At 42.5% G+C, this 18,016-nt stretch overlaps 1 protein-coding gene across 1 annotated transcript in view; it reads right to left on the reverse strand.

Moving 5' to 3' along the window:
• MAP7D2 (MAP7 domain containing 2) overlaps positions 1-17,727 on the reverse strand; it is an 86,269-nt gene extending 68,542 nt beyond the window's left edge. The window contains exon 1 of the mRNA XM_052793815.1: positions 17,606-17,727. Coding sequence (XP_052649775.1) covers positions 17,606-17,648 — 43 coding nt within the window. The 5' untranslated portion in view covers positions 17,649-17,727. The remainder of the gene's footprint in view (positions 1-17,605) is intronic.
• Positions 17,728-18,016: the final 289 nt, after the last annotated feature.

Here is an 18,016-nt window from a genome sequence, read left to right on the forward strand (position 1 = left end):
CAGAAGGCAAAATGTCAGAGCAGACTGGCACTTAACCTTTGCAGCATGAACGATAAATCCGACTTGCAAACAGCACCCGGCTTCCCACCCACGGGCACGCTGGCAGGGGGTTCAACCCAGTGTCCGGGGAAGGGCCGTAACCAGCCCTCCTGCGCACCTCGAAAGCCTGACCGGCGAGGATTGAAGTGACTGCTACAGCTGTCAGCATCTCACGAAGAGTGGATGGTGGCTCACAAATTGTTTCCTCAGACACAGAGCAGCACGCCATTAGGACAGCCACAGCATCTCCAACGTACCAGGGAGGGCGAGATTCATCCTCACTTCAGCTGCCCGAGTAAATAGACACCCGTCTCCATGCTAGTAGCTCTCAGCTTACCTCTCGCTCACTTTCTGGAGCAGGGGGTACTTCTAGGACCCTCACCTCCTCCTGAGGGAGGAATTAGAGAAATTAGACTCTACTTAAAGGGAGCCCAAGAAAAACAGTGCAGACAGATGTCAGACGAATTCCTGCAGAGCGCCCAACTGTGCACAGTAATGCAATTTGTGTGCTCTCCTGCCAGGAGGCATTAGGGTGCAGACAAGGGAAAGGGTGGATTTTCTACAGGTGTTTTCACCTGTCTTCATTTGCCTGCTTACTAACAGCTGAAAAATGACACTGCAGATGTAATAGCAATGCAGGCAGTTTTTATTTAAACATTTGGAGAAGGAAAAAAAAAATCTCAAAACTCTACATTTTTATTGATGACAAAGGAAGAACATTAGGCAGCAGAACACAGATGCCCTTCAGGGAAGGGACATTTCATGATGAATTTCCAGCTAAGAATCAAAGGCTTCTAGAAGAACACACTAAAATCAGGGTTTCTAACAGATTAGACTATCTAAAGCTCTTATTTTTCAGTTCCATTATATATGACTATATCCTGCATCAGCCTTTGGGTTCCTGAATGAGGGCAATGCTCCTTCACTGTCAGAGGAACAGACCTTGAGGGAATGAAAGGACAGAATAGCAAGGCTTTGAGAAGAACAGTAGAGACACCAGCTAAAGCATCTTAGCAAAGGAACTAAAATATTTGGCACTTAATTTCATAATTATCTCCTTGGACTGCTAAAGAAACGAAACATAGCCTCAAATCCTATTTCATCAAAACTGAAACATTTAAGAAGCAGAATGCCTAACCTAGTTCTTGATGTAACACTGACAAATCTGCACTTGATGACATCAACTTCCCCTGTGACAAACCTGTGTAAACACTCATTAGCAGGTACTGTTTCCCAGGAGAGTCTATTTTCAACAAATTAACACAGTAATAGTACCAGCTTTCAAATATATACTTTCAGGTTCAGCACTTGCTCCAGCTGCATGCTCAGAGCAGCATGAAATAGACAGCACTCATGCCCCGTTAACTGCAGAGATAAGAAATAAACCGGAGGAGAGCTCAGAGTTTTCATAGTTTAATGAAAGCACAGCAAGAACGATGCTTGAAAAAGGTCACTAGGAGACAAAAGCAGTGCAGTAATGCCAACATAAAATGCTCAACCTTTATTTAATCTTAATCCCATTATCCTTTTTCTCATCATGACAATAAATCCCACTAAACCAAAGGGATGTATGCTATTTTTTTCCTGTGACTGCATGTAGAAGAATTCTATGGAAAGTACAAGTAAATTCAGGACACTTCCAAAGAATTCATATATATATATATATATATATATATATACACACACACACACACACACACGTACAAAACCTGCAAAAGTTAAATCTGTTACCAGAGGATGAAAAATAACGAACAGTACAAATAAATAAATAACCTTACTGAAGTGCATTTTTCTTCCTGTTTACATGCCAGATGAAAGATTTTTAAGTCAACACATCTAGTAGATGTTCCGGTATACAACCTCATACATTGATTTTTTTTTTTCCCAGGATCATCCAACAGGAGAAGGATGCTCCTTTTAAAAGAATTCTTTCATAAAAGCAGAGATCTGACTAAAGATAAAAATCAATACACAAAACCCTTATGTTTCCACATTTATAAATATGTAACAGGACCAAGAAGAAAATCGATGAGTTGCTCTCTAATATAATGACGTTTCTTCACAGAATAAAAATACATATGGACCCTTTTTATTCTTTAATTAATATATGTCATTCTTTATTAAGCATGGTTTTGCTCAATTTTAGCCATGTGTCTGGGATGCAAAATCTCCTTCTGTAAAAGAAATATTAGCAGTGATACCTTTTGATGAGTAAGTCATTAGGAATGGCAGAAACAGCTGGGAAAAAAAGCAATTTTGCCAGAGGAAGAGAATTCCCACATCCTGCACTATTCATCAGAGTTAAGTATGTCCATGCCCAGGTGCTCCTAGGATGATTTTCTCCACTCTACGTAGACACATGCACACTGTCTTCATATTAACAAAACAGTAGGAGGCAAGATCTATTAAAAACAAAAAGAACCTGCAAAAACCGTAGTTGAGAGTGTATTTTACACCAGGTCTTTTGTCACTCACGGACATTAAAAACAGGGAACAGGAATGCCCTCTTCTCACCATCTTCTTTGGCCTTCATTTTACACCTGACATAAGTAAATTAAGAGGTATCGCTCAAAAATAGCTTCCTCAAGATTTTTCCCATACAAACTATAGCTATTCGTAAAAGAAATTCAATCCTCCTGACCACAGGGGAGACAAACTTCTGAGGCAAGAAAAATTGTATTAAACTCTCCAAGTGAACAACCTGTACCTGTCCTTCTTAATATATTGTATCCGCCTTTGAAAAGCATTGTAAAAATGTTAATGCCAACAGCAAAAGCTGTTTTTGCAACAGTTGAGGAAATGAGAGAGGATAGATGCAGAAATGGCACAGAGGTGAGATTAAAATTTGAGAAATTCAGGTGTTAGTTCCATGCTTCACCCTTGGTATCACAGTTTCTTAAAAAAGTAACTACACACACATATATGTTCTTAACCCTGTTGCAAGATGCATGCTAGATAATGCACTACAAAACGTTAACAGATTCACTGCTTGTTTATTCCTCCATAATTTTTCAGAGCTTTGACAATAAAATGATGAGCTTCATTCTCGCTTTTAAGTCAACATCTCTAAAAACAAAACAAAACACCACCACACCCAGCTGCTTTCCAATATCTTCTCCCTGCTGCCCCCCCCCCCTTTTTTTTTTTTTAAATTCAAGCAATTTGAAAAGCTCTGCGTCCTTCTAGGGGATCAAGTCATGGTCACTGATTAGCAAATGTATCTTCCTTGCAAAACTCAAACCTCGCTAAGTAGAAAGGGAAACATCAGAGCAAATGTCATGAGTTAGTGACTTCAACTAATAATGATTTTTTACAGTAGAGTACTCAAGCTGGGAGGAAAAAAAAAAAAAAGTCAACGCATCGTGAGAAGGCTTAAGGAAAATACCAACTGGTCACATATACATAACTACAGTCGTGTCTTGGTAGCATCAGCTACAAAAAAGAACATGCTACATGTAAATAAGCATTCCTGTTTCTGTAGTTCCCCCACAACAAAACATCAGTGTGAGCTTCCTAACGTTTTCCCCCTCACTGACACTGTTCTTCAGAGAACAGGCAGCTGCACAGAAGAATCACTGAATAATTTGCCAGAACTTGCCTGTGTGCATCTGAAGCAGCGATTTTGTTTGTTCCTTTTCAGAAGAACCTAAAAGCTCCTACAGAAAAATGAAGAGTGAATGGATTCCTTCCTTACTGCTGACATCAAAGCTGTCAATGCTGTGCACGCTACATCAACCGTGATTTGCGTTGGTCATCCTTTAAGACTTTATAGAGTAGTGTTAACACAGGCATAAAAAGAACACTAATATTTGACATGAAATGTTTCAAATAGAGAGAAGGTTTTTGAAACTGAAAGCTTTCCATGAATTGCAACAAGTTGAGGTTAACCCCACGCTGCCTCACAGCAGCTTATGCTGTCTCCCCGACACAAGGCCCATCTGCAAAACACGTGGATGCTCAGGATCCCAGCTGTGAACTGTAGACACCTCACCTCCCTGAAATCAAGCCCAAGATGCGCCTTTGTTGTGGTTAAAGCATCTTTCCTTATCACCGTCCCCAAGCAATGAGGACCCCAAAGGGAGGCAACCACCTTCAGCTTTACATTTCTAGAGAATCTCAAAAAAATGTACAGTTTCACACCCATTACTTCCAACTCTTCCTAAAATAGACTGGTTGCACTATCCTTGCCAACACATACTGACCCCTCTGTAGTCTACCCCCTGCCTCCACACACATGTATGAGGACACAGTTTAAAATGCTTTTGCAACCTCCACTCCCCACACGCATTTGTCTACTACTCTCACTCTGTCAAACAAAACTACTACACACCTTTCAGCTAGCTAAATTTTAAAAATGAGACATGAAAGTAGTCAGGGAAGTCTCTACCTTTCTCAATAGCTTACTGTATCTTCTTGGATTAACTTTTCATCTCCTAGATGTGTCTGTGCTGTACGCAAAAACCCTCACTCCTTCTGACAGCAATTTGCTGTTCTGCCAACCATTTTAAAAAGCACATGCCCTCATGCTACAAGCAAAGTGTTAAAAGAGCTGCTACTTCTCTATACTTAGCAGGCAATCTGTGTAGGAGATGAAAATATATACTATTCTCACAGGCAAAAAAGTTCTAAAGATATTCTACACAACACAAACCACAACCCTAATTTCCCCCCCCTTTATTTACACTGCCCTGAACTTTTCATCAAGGGGAATATAACAAGGCTAAATATCAAGAATAGTTTTATAATGATTTTGACAGCTCTTAAATCTGAAACTAAGCAGTTGTACATGGCCTCATATACTCCCTTCCGTTCAAATGTGCTGAAAAAAATTTGCCCTCAGGCATGTAAGGCTCTGACAGTGGGTTCCAGTTAAGGCTCCTGATGAGAAGCACAGCTCAGCTAGAATAAGAGAAAAGGTGTTTTTTCAGATAACTACTGCATATCCCTAACTATCTTAGTAACTTAAATCCTGAAACACTGAAGGACAGCACGTATGTGCTAGGAATAGAGCTGATATTTGGTGATGCTGTAGATGGCAGCAGGATCTCTTCTACTCTCTTCCAACCCTAAAATCCTCCACAAATATCTTACAGAAAAACAGCAAAGCTGCTACTGCTTTAGTAATACAACACACTTGACACTGTTAAATTCCTTTCTACCAAATAAATGGTAGAAGCCTATACCAGCAGAGTCTCCATGTGCAGAGCCCATGCAAAAAAAGCCACAGCAACATGCTTGCCTGCTGCAGTTTAGCTCCAGATGTGCCCGCCGTCTGGTGCCACAAATCCCACCACATTCAGAATGAAAAATCCAACCCTTGCTAACAGCATTATGGCTGACATTCTTACTTCTTCCACGAAGCCAGCAAGCTTGCATCTGACATTTTTCCTTGACAAAGGAAGCTCTCAAAGCAAGGAAATGTTTTTCATGGAAGCTAACCACTAGTGTCATTTATCTCTTCATTAACTATACAGAGCAAACAGGTGAAAAACCTGGGTAACAAATCAGCTGCAGTATATAAAACAAGAGCCTTGCCTACTTAAATGTACTTACTGGATTTAGAAATTGATAAATATTTTGCAATTACTGCGAGAGAGTGCATTCAAAAATATGCTAACTGCAGCATTTACAACAAGAAATCTGAAAACTGCATACAACAATGTGACACGTCAGTGATTCTCTCTTGGTTTAGTTACTTTTAAAAATCACAGAAGTATGCATCCTGGTCCAAAACATACTAACAAGAGAGATATGTCAAAAAGTTTTGGGGGGGCTTTTTTATTTCTTCTTTTACACCAGTTTTACTTTCCTTTGCTAATCTGGAATTCCACCACTACAACTTTAGTTAATAAACCTACTAATCAGGGTTGCTACATTAGGGGAAAGCGAACAAGAACTGCAGTAGTTTTGGACATAAGCACGAAACCCCCAAACCCATCAATGGTAATACGAGAAGAGCAGCAGTTGCTTATTCCACACTTTGTTCTATATCCCAAGAAATTTGTCTTAACTTCATCTAGTCAATACTTCTTGAAATGTAATAGCAACATTCACTCTGCAAATCCAGGAACCATACTGGAATACTTTTCAAAGTAAATTAGACATCTGAACTTTTATTCCCTCCCTCTTGACTAATGCTTATCTAGAACCTGCACCAAGTTGACAGAACCACCCTGAGCAGTGGCTGCCATACTGCAGCACACCTGTACCAAAGTAAAAGATCACAGTTGCTGTGTTCCAATATAAAAGGCTGGGTCACAACATCCCATGCCCCTGCAAGAGCAGGAACTCGCTGCTGCCAAGGGAGTCTCAAGGCTTCTGCATCTGCTTCTCCTGTTCTTTTCTCCTCTCCACCTCCACGTGTCACGAACCAGGATGCAGCTGCTCCTTCTCCAGATTGATGGGCAAAAAAACCTTGCTTGTTTGGACTATAATTGGTTGGTCTAATAAAAAGAGGTTATCCGTCCACAAACCTTGCCTCACTGGAAAGACACATTCATCAGATGTAGCATTCTTAGCAGAAGGCAGCTGACTATAGAGCTCCTTGCCAGGACTGATTAGACACAGACTAACTGGTCAGATCAAAGTTCAGGACACACCTGTACAAGAGAAGGCTTTTGTTTAATAGTGGCAACAGAAAGTAGTTCTGCTGAACACAGAACCCCATATCACCACGCACCCAGGCTGAAAGTCTGCACTTGCACAGGAATCCTGCATCCTTCCAGAATTTTGTTTCACATGTAGATACAAATCAAAAGACAGAGTCAGGGCTTGAAAAACCTGCCTACCCACAACAAGTGAAAGAGGAGAGGAATGAGTAGGTTGAGTTGGCTTAAGTAACAGAAGCCAGTAAATATTTTGGAAGGGAAGAGGAGGAGTCAGAGTTGCAGCAAAAGTCACATCCCCTCCTGTGCATGTAAGAGGAAAGCTTGGAAAAAGGAAGAGCAGGTCTACACACACACAAGAAGGATGGCCTTCCTCTATGCCTGAATTGACAGCAGCAGGAGGAATGGATTCACCTGGGGTAGCAGGCAATGGGACAAAGAAAATTACAGGTATAGTGTCACAAGCAGCCAACTATATCCACATTCTCTACCTCACTGAGAAGGATTAATGCCGCCAACAAAAACCCATACCAGTAGAATATTCGGCATCCAAACCTCTTACATGAAAACACAATGGTATTTGAAAATAAGTTCTCCTAAACAAGCAAGCAAACATTTTGGTATTGTCTCTGTCCATAGGCAAGAAGACTGTCAACTGTAAGAGAGAAATACTTTTGTCTTTGCTTTTACTACATTTTTACTGATGCACTGAACGTTTCTGAACCAAAAGGAGAAAGTCAGCTACCACTAGAAGATAAAGAGATTCTTGTGCCTGATGAAACATTTGAAGACTCAGGCACAGATTACTTCAGTATAATGTGCTTGGGTAAATCCAGAACCAGGAGCCAAACGCTGCGCCACCCTATCAAAGCAGTGCTAGCTGATGCACACTGAAAGAGGTTTTCTCTCCGCAAACCTGACACTATCAGCCCTTAGAAGTTTGTGTAACTACATCAATTCAATTCCCAAAGACCCCACTGTACACTCAATGGTTGTTACTCAAGCTCTACCTACAAATAAATATGTAATTATTTATTTATTTCACTGTTCCTAAAAAGATTATTTAGCATCTGCCAGACAATGCTGAAACCACCTTTTTACCGAATGACACTTAAGAACAAAATATTGGGTTTATTCTGGCAAGGCATGAAGTAATAGACTAGATTGTATAGCTGGAAACAAAAAGGGGGGGGCTGAATGTATTCAAACCTAGTTGGAGTTAAAGCTAGCTTTTAGCTGCTGAACTGTTATTCCATATTCCTTTAACAGTTTTCTTTCTTGGGGCTTCTCAGCTGTCGGACATTGTGAAGGACTGTACAATATAATTAGCCTGAAATGCTGCTTCTCAGAATCACCTCCAGCAGGTCTCAGTCATTGGGACTGAGGGTCAGAATACAAAAATCCCACCTTCCAAGCACTACCTTATACCATAGGAGTTTTGACCAGAGTTTCTCAAGATGTGTGCATCACCAGGAGGCATCTGGATTCATTTCAGTGCAAAACAGCCATTAGAAAACCATCTTGAGGACTTCTGCCCCTCTACTTCTCCAAGTCGTTAACTTAAGGAAGTATATCATGCTGCAACACGGTAGCCAATAGCTGCTGTGAAGACTAGGAAAACATTCCTCAGCCTGTTTGGTTTTTTGTTACCTTTGATTTTCAAAGAGCTCTTTGATATGGTGATTCTCGATTTCTGAACAGTAATGCCTGAAGCAGAGGTTAAATAGCATTGAATGCATTTTCTTTTCCTTTCCACCTTTTTCCTCTTCCCAGTCTCCTTGCCTCCCCTGCAGCTGCCACAAGAAAAACATAAGAGCCACTTTAGCCCTCCGGGCTCCAACTGCAGGAGGCAGGTGGGCTGGTGAGAGGTCGATTCCTGCCAGAGCCCATCTGATGGGACCAGCCTCTGCCTTGGCATCACGCTTTTCTCTCCCTCCGCTCCCGAGGCTGGATGGAGCAGGGCAAGCTCTGCTGGAGCACAGAGTGCAAGAGTTAATTACTGCATTGAGTGCAATTATGAAGCTGGAGCAAGGAGCAAGCTAGAGCACAGGAGTGTGTATATATATATATATATATATGGAAGATATATCCAAGTCTTCTGGATGCATCTCTAGCTCCTGAAGCTGTAATTTGCGGGACACTAGGAAGCACAGTGTATGCTTGCAGTGATCTTACATCCTGCCCCCAATGCTGCCTTCTAGCCACCAGGGAAGAGAGAGCAGTGAAGGAGGTACTGTTGCTCTGACTGAAGTGGCCATCCTTCTGCCCTTGTAGGCAGGGGTGAGCAGATGAGAATGGGGAAGGAGGAAAACACCATTAGAGAGAAAAATAAAAAGGCAATTTATAAAAACTCAAGAATTAACCTAGTAGGATGTCAGTTTATCAATAGCATGGGTGCACCATTATCAGCAAGTAGGCAACAGAAGATCTATGCATTACAGGGGTTTTACATCAACAGAGAATTCAGTGGTCTTCCAGGAGCATTACTGTGCTATTTTAAACACCTTTTGAGTTGCTACATGGCCTGTAAGCTTGTCACTATGCTTTAGGGAGCATTCATTACAAGGAACCTTGGTTGCATGAAGACTTCCTTTACAGTCTTCAGTTTGTCTTCAGCATTACAAACAGACCAGTCATGACAAAAATTGGATTTGAAAGTGCATGTGCTTGTACTGTGTAACATGACTTTCAGTTCCATTCACACATCATTTGGAGAACTTCATCACAGATTAATATATTAAGATTCAAAGGCCGTTTACCTATTCTTTTTAAAACACCCTTTGGCAGTGTGAGACTTAAAGGGAGACTGGATACAGGCAGTGACTATGGTATAAGAACAGAGATTACAAAACCTCAGAGGGGAGTTAAAAAAAAAGAAAGCAAAACCACACCAACCCAGAACAGGGAAAACATACTGCAAGGCAGGGAAATGCAGAATTGCCCTTAGATTATAAAAAGCATTATGAAAAGCAAACTCTTCCTGTTATCTGTAAATGCCTCAAATAATCTGTGCAGTTATTTCTGTTTCAGATTTTCTTTCAGTGCCGTAACTTGATAATGGAAATCCAAACTTTCTGCATAATACTTTCTCTAAACAATCTCTCCCCTATGCACCACTCAAACATTTTCATCCATTGCCATAACCCAGCCATGAAACACATTCTGGACTACAAGCCTGCAATCCAGCATCCTCGTCCAGAACCTCATCGAAACCCCATTTATGCCAAAGGAAGATCACCCATGTATTTCATTGCACCATTAAACCACTTCCTATGACTGTTGAGAATTGCCATGTTTACTTATAACCACAGCACTTAGCACTACTAAACCCAGGAAACATAATGGAAATACTTATATCTATTAATAGACCATCAAGCATATGGGGAAAAGATGCCCTGTGGCTGTAGCACAGTACTACAAGTCAAGAAACTAAGGATAAAAGTAAAGCCCCAGTCCCTCTTCCCTGTAGGCCCAGGAAAGGAGAACCAGCTCATCCATCACTTATTTTGGAAGCCATAATTGGCTTACTGTTTATCAACATTTTAAGAGCCCCAACAGCACGTTTCCAGTCCTCTCCCCGAGGTCTCTTTCCCCTGACACAGACACACACACACCACATTCAACACAAAAGAAGGAATGAAAATGACTGGCAAGAACAGGCGGGTCGCCAGCGATGGGAGAAGGAACATGCTTCCCATTACTTGACAGCACCCTCCCAAGGGAAGGGAAATTAAACCCCTTTACTTAAAATACGTAAAATCACAGTAATGATGTGTGGATAAACACTGCAGTATCGTCCTATTTTCCCTTCTGGGACAAAAGGAAAGGCCCTTCTTGCGTGATTTGCCATGTAGTCAACTTAGTAGCATGAAAAAAATATATTTGTTTCATATGACTGGAGTTTTTTTCAAAATGAGGTTTATTTTACTTACAATATAATTGTATATTGGAAGTTTACTGCAACTCAATAATCAAGGTTACTTTATTCAGACTGGAGTATTCTTCAACTATTACTTGATTTACTGCTTAAGCGAAAAAGCAGCAGTGCTCTCCCTGGCTGGGCAGGGGAAGACCCCTTCAGCGTTTTTGCTCTAGTTAACAAACCCAGGCATGCCGCACTGCCTTAGGGAAATTTGTATCTTTCTTTTTTGATCAAAGCCACAATAAGAATTTCAGTATTCCACCACACCTACAACCAAAATTAACTGCCAACTATAAATATGCAAATGAACGTTTTGCTTAAGTAAAGAAGAGCTCTGCTAGCTTCTGCTTGGCATCAGACAAGTAAGTTGATAATTCATATGGATTGAACCAAGCAAGGCATACTCCCAGATTTTACCTAATTGAAACAAAACCACAATACGTCCTCCAGCATCTGGCATTAAAACAGACAAAACAATTAGATATACTAGTGTTACTACTATTTTCTTAAAGATTTTTTGAGATGTTTTTACAGTGGCATCCACAAACTGATACACTGTATCGTGTATTTTTATCCAACACATCCTTTTCCATCCTATCAAAACCTGAGGGAGAAGTGATAAATTCTACAGCCTCATTTTATTTATTAAAATCACTAGTAGGAAAAAGGAGTATCTAAGAGAAATTATTCAGCAAAGGAAAGTAGATTTATGAAGCTTCACATACCTTCTTCTTCCAAAATGGTTGGATGCACAATGCAACAATGATGGTGCTATGGTTATGGGGCATAAAATCCATTTCTCTTTTTGTGCAAGCAGATGCATTAATGTGCACATGGGCCCAACAGACAGCCGGCTCTGGCACGAAGTACCAACTCAGAAGGCACCCCAGACTAAAATGTTCATCATATCAAACCAAGTTAATACATATTCAGTGGACTGGTCCTCTTGGAAGGCAAATGCAAGCACACAGGAATGACTTTACAAAACAACAGATGTGATTATTAGTGAAGGGCTTGACCGCAAAAGCTTGAACAATTTCATCTATTTCTGTACTCAAAGTACAGAAAAAGGAGAGTTTGCAGATTTTTCACACACCAGAAAAAGGATGTGGATGCCCAGGACTGCGCCAAACATATATTTACTCTTGTAATGGAAAACAGAAAGTTCAAAAAGTTAAATATTATATGATGCACAGGAAAAAATCTCTTCTGTTAAATTGCTACAAGAAATTCAGCTCCACGCTATGTTTTTCAAGTTATCCCAATCAATAAAAGCACATATGCGTTAACACTGGGACACAAAAAGTTGCAGTTTCCATACCGTAAATGAATTAATTTGACAAAAGTGAAATATTAATAAGAGAAGTTTGCTACTGGCACCTTTATTTATGCCAGGAAAAATAACATGAAACCACAGTGAAAGAACAAACTTTAGTACACTGAGAAAAACAGTTTAAAGAAAAATGACTGCTAAGCAAACAGCTACCACAACACAACTGTGCAAACCCCGCACAACATCAGGAATACTTCTTCCAGGCACCACTGCTTTGGACGTTCTCGCTGAAAAGCAGCTAAAAAGCAAAAAGGAGCCTACCCGCTACTTAACTGAAGTTTATGCAAAGATCACAGAAATGCTTTATCAATCTCAGCAAAGTAGACGTTTGTCTGCAGCACCTTAATACCACAAGAACAATCAGCTTCCTCTTGATCAAAGGAAAACACACACAAACACACACTTGAAAGCAGTAGCAAAACCCTCCAGATATTCAACTGCAAAAGAGAAACTGACATCCCAGAATTTAGGGCAAAACATTTCCACACAGTTTTATCTGGCATTTGGTAAGCAAAAATGATATACGCAAATAATACAGTAAATGAAAACAAGCACATGCTCCACAAGACTTCATATCACAGAGGAGACAGATATTAAATAGTTAAAGAAAAGTGTAACTACTGCAGATAATTCATTTAAGAGTTACAGGCAGAAAATGAAGAAAAAAACTAAGATTTGACCAACAGGCATTTTAATATATTAATTCATCACATCTGCAGAAAGCCTTAAATGTTTATGCATTATGTATGTACATACACAGAACACACAAGACAACTCAAAAGCAGAATTAATTCTATATGAAACATTTTGATTACTATTTAGCTGCAACAAGAAGTACTTTACAAAGATCCTTAGAACATTCAGACCCACAGAGAGTGCTGGGTGCTATGGTTTTAGGTTCTTGACAGTTTCATGATACAAATGAAGAAAGGAAGAAAAAACGTATTAATTGAATGACAAAGTCTGGCAGATGTGTTACAGTGTTTTAAATAACATAACAATAATCTTGAGTTTCTTTAATATTTTTTTTTCCATTTTAATGGTTAGATTTCCACTTTGTGAAACCCACTTGCCTGTTATCTTTATGCCCCCACACACCATCATCATCATTCATCATTGTGGAGATAAAACACAGCGAAAAGCATTTCTAAATATCCTGTCTAAAGTCAGTCCAGGGTAATGCTATGCTGTAAAATACCTCTGCGATAAGCCATGGTTTCAAGTCACTTTTTTCACTGGGTAAGCTGCTTGAACACAAGTATATTGGGAAAACTAACACATACCATGTTCTTACATGCACTAATTCCAACCATAGAAAATACATAGATAATATATCAAGTTGTGATGGAAAATACAGAACACAGTTACAGCAAAACAACTCAGAAATTATCTAAACATCATCAACCATGCAGGTTAAAAAAAAATAAATCTGTCGCAGTACTGAAAGATCTTTGCTTTTGATTACTGCAATAACCTTGGTTGAGTTACAACATTCCATTATTTAAGCATATTATCCAAATTTCCCCTCTCAGCCAGTAGGACAGATTCACAAGAAAGTTAAATTTGTGCATGTAACACAAGTGTATCTAAGATACTTACCAACCCAAATCACTGTACCACCTATCACACACACACCACCTGAAAAGTAACTATATCAAACAGAACCTAGAAGATACACAGACCTCACAAACCCCAAAATTGTCAGGCTGAGAACAACTGTGAGAGCCCATTAAAGGAGGAAGATGGAAACAGACAGCAGACAACCTGAGCTGGTTGTTACTCAATGCAATTAGCATTCACATAATTTGCATTCGTTTCCTGATCATCTGTATTTCCCCCCAGCCTAGACGGTCCAGTTAGTTATAAAAATTCTATACAAACAATACTTTAAAAAACAAAACAACACATAAATGGATATAGAACTTAAATTGAGAACAACTACTTCCAGGATCTCCTCAACAGCTTGAGCCAGTCATAAACGAAGGGCTGAAAACTGCAATGCCCTGTCAGAGAGTTGGTGCAAAACCCAGATTTCATGAGGAGTGGTCAAGATAACTGGAACAGAGAAAAGCCAAACAAGCTACTCAGCAATACTGACACTGGGACCTTCTGGCAGAGGTGAAACACACAAGGAGGAAATAATTATTTTTTTTTCCCAGTCACCTGAACAGTCCAGAATTAAAAGCCTTGCTCTTACTTCTCTGTAACCTTAAAATGCATTTGTAAGTGAATGACAGATATGAATAAGATTTTAAAAGCATTTCCCCTGCTGGTTTTGCTCCGCACACATTAAAAGACCGATAACTAAGAAAGTTATAATTGTGTTTTATTTATTCATGAGACAAAAAAAGCCTTACTACATAAATCTTCATACCATATCAACATGCAGGATATATAGTTTCATTTACATTAAATATGTACATGCTCCTTCAATTAGCATGTCTAGAAATAATTACCTAATATAAAAAAAAGTAACCCCAATGCCCTTCTACTGCTACGGATATGCCAGCCACCAAAGCAAATGGAGGTATGCGACGCTACACAGCAGTGTCTTACAAACACTGAAGTTTTCAGATACTTCACTTGCCTAACATGCATTTCAAGTGATATACCTTCTTTTTATTTCTGCAATCTTGGAATTCGAAGGCAAGATATTTTTCTTCACTGCAATTTAATGAAACTTAGTTGGAAAGGGATCTGACTTTTTTTTGAAAGAACAGAGGCAAAGTCTGTCAGTGTTACAATATTTTAAATAATAAAATGATAACCTTGAGAGGATGTAGTAGATTAAACTGCTCTGAACTAAAACCAATACTGGCAAATGGTAACATCACATGAAAAGCAGCACATGAATTAACCTTGGGGATAAACAACCTTCAATGTCCCTATATGAGAGAAAAGAATATAGTACAAAAAAAGAGTGTAAGTGTACTTTCTTTAAATCATTTTGGCTGATAAGAAATCAGTTGGAAAAGCACTGCTATCAAGAAGAAAAACCCACACAGTATTTTTAAAGAAATACACACATGAATTCCTTTCACGCAAACTGGTTTTGTGATATACAGTCTAAGTTGGCACAACACATAATTTTTTCTTAAATCCTTTCAGGGCTGACCAACTTTTCTACGAGAAGAAAAAATATATTTTGCTCTGAAAATCAAAGTGTTCAGTATTTCAATCTCCCAGAACATACGTTAAGCAAATTTCACCGGGCAGCAAAAGGGAAGTGGAGAGATTCAATACCGAGCAGCTTGTTCTTCAAACGCTATTTAGTCATTATCGTTACTACAGATGGCAGCGGCAATAACGCCTACATTTTGGTCACCTAACGCTCTCCCTGACAAAAAGATTCCTGCAATGTCTTCTCAGGCCGTAGCATCTCTATTGTTTGCCGCACGCCTTTGATTTTTGGCAAAGGTATACACCTGAGCTCTGCAAATTTTATTTGCTTGTGCCACAGAATTTCGCTCCTTTCTGCAGAATTATAAACCATTGAACAATAGTCTCTTCCCTAGTAGTCAAGAAATGCAAATACCTTCCTTACCGCAGGCTTGTTTGTTACAGCTTGATCTGGGCAGACAGCCTGAAGTGATGGACACGCTAAATCTGGCGCCTCACTTTCACTGCCATCCCAGCAATACCCTCAGCACTGGAGGACCCTAGAGATCAAAACTCAGATGCTGCCAGAGAACTGCAAATTTTGGGAAGGGGGACGGTGCCTGCAGCCACTGTCCGTCGCTGGGGCAGCACCCCTTTGGGGGGCAACACAGTGGGAAGGAGCATTTTACTTTGGAACACAGAGGCAAGACTCTTCCTATGCCTATGAACAAGATGAGGGCTCCAGACCAAGATATACATACAAACACGTGAATGAAGAGAGTATCATTTCCACATCCTTGTTAACGGTGCGTGTTAGCAGCTGTTGTGCTTGCTATAAAATTGGTAAGTTGGGTCCCAGAAAAAAAGTCTCACTGTCTGCTGCAACAGATCCAACTCACATCCACACTGCTGTCTGTAAAACACACCACACACACAAGCTTTTACATCACGTTGTATACTATCTTCTAGCAGCCAACTCAAAGTAACAGATTTGGCTGAGACCACTCCATACTGCCGTGCTTGGGCATTAGTGTTCAAATGTTGATGCTTGACCACAAGTGATTACATCTGCCTGCGCCTGTCCGTGCTCTACAACATGACCTGCTTGATATGATCTTTAATTGTACCACACGCTGCCTTTTCTATGGATTCCCAATCTCATACAGGGTGAAAAAGAGATGATGTCCTGGTCCATATAAGGAGCAAAGCTTTTTTGCAACATTTGTTTCTGAAGCTAGAAAGTATAAAGTAGAAAAACACAAGAAGAAAAACGTCTGGGAAGAGTGCAAGTGAACACTGGGCAGATTTCCTTACGCTTTAGAGAGGAGCTGAAAAAAAAGTCACAAATATAAATTCTGAGCATTAGCTAGTTTTCTCCTTTCTCTTCCACGTGAAACATGGAAAAATGGAGACCCAAGACCTAGAAGTGCTTGACTGCTCAACTGCAACAGCTTATAGAAGCAGGAGCTGTGACTGCTGAGCACAGGAGGAGGGCAAGGAACAGCAAACACAAGTGATCCCGACTCCCTCCTCGGCTCCCCACACAGTGTTGCCTCGGAGAAGTCAAAAGACTCAGATTCATCTTCCCACTCCATAAATTTGGGGTAACGATACTTCCGTATCTCCCCAAGCAGTTGTAGAGCTACTTTTAGAAACTACAGTGGCTTAGGACAAGCGGGAAATTAATTCCTTCTTACGCCCCAGGTTTAGATGGTTTGCCATCCACAAAGCAGATATCAGATAATTAAGGCAGAAGTATAACGAGCAGCTGCCGAACACCTTAATCACCGCTCACCTCACCCCTTGAACCGGGGAGAGGTCGGGCGAAGAAAGAGCCGCCGGAGCCACCCTCACGCCCACCGCGGGGCCAAGAGCCAGGGTCAGGACCGCCAGCCTCGGCCCTAACACCTCCCGCTGCCGGAGGACGCGATCCCACGCCGGACGCCGCAGCAGCCCCCGCCACATCTCACGCAGCCCTTTTCGCCCTCGGAAATTCAAAGTTACGTTCGCCCAGCAACGAGGAGGCACCTGAGCAGGCGCCGTGCCTACAAAAGGGCTCCCAGCGAGGCGTTCACGCTCCCTACCCGCTCAACCAGTTTGCCGCCCGGGTTGGCCAACCACCGCAGGCAGGCCCAGGCACCGGCCGAAAACGAGCTTAATACATCGCTCCCTTCCCCGCTCTCCACTCGGGGGCAAAACCAAGCTGCCGCCCTCCCCGGCAGCACCGCCGGCGGTCGGGGAAATCAAATCGGGCGAGCCCGACCCGCCGCACAAAAAGCCACCTCACGGCAAACACCTCCCGCACCGACACCCCCCCCCCCCACTCCCCGCCACAGGAGCCGCCGGCTCCCGCCGAGGACAACCCGCCTCATCCCTCCCCACAGCGGCCCCGGGCCCGGCCCGAGATGGCGGCCGGACCCTCCCGCCGCCGCCCCCTCAGCACCTTGCCGGGCAGGCTGGGGGGGGGGGGGGGGGAGCGACCCTCGCCTTGCCGCCCTCGGAGGCTCCGGCAGCGACGGGACGGCGCCCGGAGCAGCTGAGGGAGGGAGGCGGGCGGGCGAGCCGCCGTCCTCCGGCACCTTGCGGGGCCGCAGAGCCATCCCCTACCTGTGGCCCGCGGGTAGCTGCGCGCAGCCCCCGGCTCCGCCATCTTCCTCAGCCGGTGCCCGCCACCGCCGGGGCTCGCCTCGGCTCGGCGGCGCCCAACGCCCGCCGCACAGGCGCACTGCCCGCCCCGCGGCACCTGACAGGGCGGGCGGGGAGGAGCGGCGGCGGCGGGGCCGGCTCCTCGCCAGGTGCTGCCGCTGCCCCGAGGGCGGGCGATCCCGCCGGCAGTCGCTCGGTGGAGCCTCGGCCCACGCTGCAGCTGCTCCCCTCCGCCTGGGTTTCGGTGCTGCGTGGCCGGGGGGGGGGGGGGACGGGGCCGCGGCGGGGCCGCGGGAAGGCACCCGGCCTCGGGGGAGGGGGCCGCGGGGCAGCGCCGTGCCCGCTAGCTGAAAACACAGGCCGCCGTCAGGA

The sequence above is a fragment of the Harpia harpyja genome, chromosome 8, assembly GCF_026419915.1.
Source record: "Harpia harpyja isolate bHarHar1 chromosome 8, bHarHar1 primary haplotype, whole genome shotgun sequence".
Taxonomy (NCBI): Eukaryota; Metazoa; Chordata; class Aves; order Accipitriformes; family Accipitridae; genus Harpia; species Harpia harpyja.